This window comes from Bos taurus, chromosome 11 (genome assembly GCF_002263795.3).
Source record: "Bos taurus isolate L1 Dominette 01449 registration number 42190680 breed Hereford chromosome 11, ARS-UCD2.0, whole genome shotgun sequence".
Classification (NCBI taxonomy): Eukaryota; Metazoa; Chordata; class Mammalia; order Artiodactyla; family Bovidae; genus Bos; species Bos taurus.
In genome coordinates, this window is record NC_037338.1 from 101,616,432 (window position 1) to 101,622,905 (window position 6,474).

The 6,474-nt window shown below is 54.6% G+C and overlaps 1 protein-coding gene across 14 annotated transcripts in view; it reads left to right on the forward strand.

Moving 5' to 3' along the window:
* PRRC2B (proline rich coiled-coil 2B) overlaps positions 1–5,131 on the forward strand; it is an 84,415-nt gene extending 79,284 nt beyond the window's left edge. For all 14 annotated transcript variants that reach the window (XM_024999593.2, XM_024999601.2, XM_024999598.2 and 11 more), the window contains one exon: positions 754–5,131. In XM_024999593.2, the coding sequence (XP_024855361.1) occupies positions 754–888 (135 nt within the window). In that variant the 3' untranslated portion in view covers positions 889–5,131. The remainder of the gene's footprint in view (positions 1–753) is intronic.
* Positions 5,132–6,474: the final 1,343 nt, after the last annotated feature.

The window sequence follows — 6,474 nt, forward strand, 5'->3', positions numbered from 1 at the left end:
GGCTCAGCATCTTTGCCTTCGGCACGATCTCTTCACTCCTCTAAAATGTGACCAGGCTCCAGAGCTCAGACAAGTCAGGTGTGGGATGTTAGCGAGACAGCCTTCCCGGCTGGTGGAGGTAGAGGCTCCGTTGTTCAGTTCACTTCTCCTAACTCAGTTCCCCAAGGGTCACTCTCTGAGTTGCTAGGCCTTAGCTTCTAAAGCTTTCTTGAGAACTCACAGCACCGTGTGAGGGGCAGAACCAGGCTGCTCACTCGGTGACACCCCTTACTGTGCAGAGTTGCAGCGTAAGGGGGCCCTGGCTGTGACTCTGGAGGTCACATTAGGGGCTTGAGGAAAGGCTCCCACAAAATGGGAGTCGGGAGGGTTGAGGATCTGGGAGGCCGAGTTGGACGAGAGGCCCCATGCCCCTGCAGCACGGGCTGGGGTGCACTGATTTGAGAAGGTCCCTGGGGTGGCCTTGGGTGGGCCACTCCTGCAGAGGCCCCTGGGCGGCACAGATGCTTCCCCGGGACCTGGGCCTCCTGCCTCTCCGAATCACTCACTCAGCGCCCTGGGAGGGAGCAGAACCTTCTCAGGCCAGGGTCCTGCCCAGGAGAGGCACTTCTGAGTCTTGGTCCTTGACTGGAAGATGGGCTTCTTAGGGTAGCTTTCCTCTGACGCAGGAGCAGGAAGAAGGTGGTGGGGCCATGGGTCCTGGCAGGTATGTCCGCGCAAGGCTGACTTCCTCTGTCTCCGTCTGTCTGTCCAAAGGCAAAGCAGCGAGTGGATGAAAAGCCCGGCCTGGGAGCCATGAAGCTGCAGGAGCCACCCTCAGCCGCTTCCCCGCTGAAGCGAACTGGAGCAATCAAGCCCCGGGCGGTCAAGGTGGAGGAGAGCAAGGCCTGAGGGGCTGGGCCCGGCCTGCCCGGGAGGACTCTGCCCTTGGCCTCGCCACCGCCTGATGCTGGGGAGTCTCACCGAGGGATCCCCTGTCCACCTGCCTGGCCCGGACTTCGAGATCTCCCTTCTCTCCTCCACTCCCGAAAGCTCCGTTGTCCAACCGGCTTGTACCCGTGGATCTCTGGCATTGACCTGCTTGCTTTAATACGAAACGAACAAGCAAATGACTCCATTCCCATCTCCTTTCCATCACGACCGCGGAGTGACCGAGCGTGGAGTGACCGAGCGTCATGCCATGCAGACTAACCCCGCCCTCCCCCGCTTCTTCCCCTCCCCGCCTCCCGTCCCCGGGCACCGTGGTCTGGCAGCAGGGCCGTTTTAGTTTGAGGCTTTTTGTTTTAAAAAGCAGCTACAGGTTTTTACAGAAGAGAAAGGAAAAGAAAACAAAGACACAAGCTTTGTATAGCTGGACTTTGTCTGTCTTTTGCCACCCTCTCGCTGGCCGCCTCCTATCGCAGTAGTTTGCTGTCACCTCCCCTGCTCGATGTGGTAGGTCGCTGCGGTACCCGCAGGGGTGATGCTTGGGAGCACACCTCTTCTGCTCTCTCTCTGCTGGTTACTCGTAGAAAGAAGTGGTTTCAGACACTGCTCCTGAGCTCAGGAAGCGGTGACTTGCGGGGGGTGGGGAGCAGGCAGGTGGACTGGCATTTCAATGGCTTCCAGCCTCTGGGCTGATGACCACAGGGAGCTTATGGTCAGCCCATTGACGTTGATGTTTTTAGCGTAAGAATGACACAGAACTTCTATCTCAGACTCTTCCTAAAGCTGGTGGGGACATTGACCACTGGGAACCTGAGGTGAATCATGAAAATAAAAGGCAGTGGTATGTCCCGTCTTGACCAGGGTGGTGTGAGCTGACAGCACCACCCACCCCCTGCCCCCCATCAGTGCCTGCTGCACCCACAGGGCCTGATGTCTTCTCATGCTCCCTCTCCTCCGAGCTGCCTTGTCTCTCTGGGTCCTCTGTCCATCCACCTCTCCTGCAGCTCAGCACTGGAAACCCCGCTGTCCTCTGTGGCGACAGGCGCCTGGACCATTGTCACAGGAGGTGACAGGTGTGGTTGGGGCTGTAGCCGCAGCCTGAGCTCTGGGAGGAGGCAGGAGGGCTTGCTTCTCTCTCTTTCTCCCCTCCCAGCTGTAGGCGCAGGCTATGGGGCCGGATAGGCCTGAGCGGGGCAGTGGGGTCTCCAGTCTTTCCAGAGGCCAGAGCAGGGCCCAAGGGGAGGTGGGCGAGTGCAGGGCTGGCAATGCTGCCGAAACAGCCCGCCTAGCCTGTTAACGTGTGCAGAGCTATTGCTGTCCAAATGTGGAGGCATTTTATGCTAAGTCTCTGTTTGATTTTAAAGTAAAAACTAGAAGGAAATCATCCTAAATTCCAAGGAAAGGTGAGGGGAAATTTGAAGTTTTGCCTATGCTCTTGAGAGAACTAAGCGCTCATCAACCTGCTGTTGCTGGCAGGTCTGGGGAAGACTTGGCTTGGAGGATGGGAAGCAGGGAGATGGCATGGCCCGCAGGGTCCGCCCGCAGCGTTGCCCCAGGTGGTGACGGCTACTTGGGCTGAGACTCGAGGCTCTGTTTGGTGCGGAATGCTGGGAAAGAAGGGCCTTAGGAACCGTTGTAGGCACTCGTTGCTCTTCGCTGTTTTAAGGAAGTGTGGGAACAACAGGCTTCTGGCAAAAGGTGCAGGGTTTCAACGGTTAATCAGTGGTGTCCAGCACTCCCCTCCTTGCCTCCACTCTCAGACCTTACTTCTCACTGGTGTGTTATTTTGTTTTTTCTTCTCCTTCATCCCGGAGTTTTTACTCTGCAGTCCTTTCTTGCAGGGCTGCCACTGGATGGAGCTCCCTGTGCGCTCACCTTCCCTTTTCTCCCTTCCCCCGCAAGCGCCTGGCTACTGTCCCCACTGAGACAGGGCTCCCCTCCCCTCCCGTGGCCCCTTCAGGGGCCTCGCCCTCACAAACAAACGTGGCCAGACCCCTCACACCTGATTCCAGTGCACATTGTCAAAGGAAAAAAGGCTTTCTCGTCTCGAAATGCAGCAGGACAGGCCTGCACACTGTTACAAACTCGTTAAGAGGTGTCCTCTCAGGGGACCTGCCCTCAGAGTGACAGTGCTTCCTGTTTGAGGAAAAAAATGAAAGGGTCACCTGTTCCCCAGCCCTTTTCTCTACCTACTCCTGTGTCCCCCCCACCCCCAGTAAAAACAAAACACTAGAATTTATTTATATGTATTGATGTCGTAGGTCTAGGTGGAAAAAGAAGTAAATGTTTCACTGCTCTATTTATATATAATGTCTGAATTATTCTGTGCAGGAAAGGCCAGGAAAATTGCATGTGAGGTTCAGTGCGTTTACCACCTTCGTGTGCCCAAGCTGTAGCCTCTTTCTGGATGAGACACAGATTTTACATTGAATTCTGGAGGCAGAGGGCGGGCCCTGGGCCCGCCCAGCACCCCATCCCTTCCTTGGTCTGATGAAATGCAGTAATTAATGCAGAGATGTTTTGGGGGGCAATCTCTCTCCTTTCATGTGGTTTTAGAGCCAATCTCCAGGTAATGGGACTTGGGGTCATATTTTGCCTTCACATCTCCATCCTCAGAGTACAAATCCACACAGAGGCCTCTGCCAGAAAGCCTTGGGTCGACTAGCGCGAACACGTAAACACTAGAACTCAACAATTTTCTGCTCCTGGGCAGGGTCAGGGGTCAGAGCCCTCTCACTTGGCCTTCAGCTGCTCAGATTCCCCTGCTTTCCCATGCTGGCTGCTCCACCCTGGCCGCTGATGATGCATCCTGTTCCTCGGCAGCCAGTGACCCTGTAGCACGGTGTGTCGTCCAGCATCAGTTCCTCTATGGGTAAAACCCAAGAGCGTGAGCTCGAGTGCCCACGCGGCCTCATCCACCCCCTGAAGGCTTCTTTGCCAGCTGTATTTGGTCTGGTTTTTGTTTCCCGTTTTGAATCAATGTTACTGTTTTCAAACTTGGAATTCCTACACTTTGGGCTCCAGGTTCCTTCAGGGAGAAAACTAAAGAATGACTATTACCCAGAAAAATCGGTCGGTCCGGTTCCAAAGCCATGGTCATTGCAGCAACTTCTGGGGACACTGGGGTGTCTTGTTACATATTGACATCTGTTCTGTCCAGCTCTGCCCTCACCCTCCTGTCTTGTAGATCTGCCTTCTGGACGGTTGACGAGGTTTGCCAAGGGCTGTGGAGGCTCAGAGTGTGCACTCACAGGCATGGTCTCAGAACTGGCCCGCTGAGGCAGCATGGGGTCAGCGGCTGAAGCCCCCTCCCTCCTGTGTGGTTTCCCTTCGTCGAGTAGCTGCATGTTACCTCTCAAATCTGTATTTGTCCCATTTTTCTTCTTGCAGAGCTAGCCTGGGTTAGAAGGTCTGTTGGAAATGGCCTTCGAGCACCAAGGACGCTAGGGTACTTAAACTTAGTACTGTTCTGTGATGACTGGGAAATGCAGACTTCAGAAAGCTGGCTCTTCCAGTTTGAAAAGTGAAGCGGACCTAAGACATCACCAGGACAGGAGCGGCTCAGTGTTGGCGTTGGACGCTGTCGCCCAGCCGTGCCCTCCACCGGGACCACCAGTGCACATCTGGCCAGTGATCTTCCAGGCGCATCCAACCTGCGTTCACCATTTCTCCACCCCAGTTAGGTGACCTCCAAGAGGCAGCAGTGTCCTTGAGGCCCTGCCTTCGGCATGTTACAAAGCCTCAGAGCGGAACTCTCTGCTGAGGCTCTCTGTGGATGACCTCCTTCCATGGTGAAAAGGGGGTCCTGCACACCAAGCTTTCAACCTCATGCCTTGCATAGTAAAAAGCGTTAGGGTTTTTTTGTTGAGAGGGTTGTGTTTTTTGTTTTTGTTTCTTTTTGATCTTATTTTGGCCTTTCCTATCTTTGTCTTTTCATGTAGACCAGATATTTGAAAGGGCAGACGATGGCTAAAAGGTGTAACGTGCAGCTTGTTTCTACGTGGTTTGGGGGAGCTTTTACCTTAGATGGGAAAATGGAACCCTGGATTCACCAGGCCATGGTGGCACCCTCCTCCTTCACCCTTCCCTCCGGTTCAGTACCTGTTGTTTCTCCTTTCAAATATGTGATTGTACTAGCTCTTTCCATATGAAAGAATTCTCCTTATTTAAATAAAAAAGTTTAAAAAAAAGACCCACTGAAACCAAACATGCTTTGTTAGGCTGTGTGTTCCTCGACCTTGTCATTTGACTAGAAATGGAAGAGTCTTCCCCATGTGTAGAAATGGAGAGAGACTGGGCAACGTGAGGGTGAGGAGGGGCTGAAGCCTGGGGTTATGAAGGTGGGTCTTTGCAGTGAGTGGACCTTGGCACTGCCTGCCCCCCTCACCCCACTCCCCTTGAGAAGGGGGTGGGTCACAGGAGTTAAGTGCTTGGCTGGTGTTGTGTTGCCACTTTTAATGTCCCTTTTTTGCTGTAATAGAGGTCATAAACTACAAAGTTTTGTGGTACTTTGGGCTGGGAAAGCAGAGCAAGCCAGGTGTGGGCCATGAAGGATGGAGAGCTAGGATCTGGGTTCGAGCTGTAGTTCTCGGTTCTGCCCTCCACTAGATGTGTCACCTTGGGAAAGACACCACTGCCCAGAGCCACAATTTCCATAATTGTAAAATGTGGGTTGTAAACAGTACCTACTGGGCAGGGTACTGTGGATGCAGAGGCCATGGCAGCATTCAGCACAGTGCCTGGCCCCAGGTAAGGATGTAGGAAACAACACATCCAGTAAGTTTAACACTTTCCAAAAAGAAACCCTGGGCAGGCATGACCCCTGGGTTCCCTGCTGCTGGGGACCGGCAATTCACATTTCCCGGAACCTGGCCGTGAGGCAGCCCCGGGGCCAGCAGGTGGGAAGGCCTGGGTCCTCAGGACCAGACGGCCTGCACTTTGAGAGCCCAGCCCCACCCCTCTGGGTCCCTGGACCTCTCTACACAGCTGGGGTGAGGTCACCTGCGCTACCTAATGCTGGGTGATAGGGGAAAGGCAGGAAAGAATCATAATTCCTTATTAGACTTGTAGTACCCTTCCAGCAGTTTAGTCGCTAGGTCGTGTCCGACTCTGCGACCCCATGGATAGTAGCCTGCCAGGCTCCTTTGTCCATGGGATTTCCCAGGCAAGAATACTGGAGTGGGTTCCCATTTCTTTCTCCAGGGAATCTTGCCCACCTAAGGGATGGAATCGCCTCTCCTGCATTGGCAGGCCGGGTTCTTTACCGCTGAGGCACCAGGAAAGCCCGTCAGGAGTACTGACTCCCAGACAGACCAAGGTGGGCTGAAGAGCAGGGCTGCTTTCCTGCCTGTTAATCGTCGGGTCATTCCCTTGACCGGAAGACGCCGTGTCCCGCTGCAGAGCAGGCTCGGAGGGGCCCCACGGGCCGGAGTGTGGGGGGCACCGCCGGGCCGGGGATGGGCCTCCGCCTCACACCGATCGAAATGCCGATACGTTCGCACTGTGTCGTTTAACAGATGTAGCCATGTGTCTTGTGGCGCAAAGGAACCT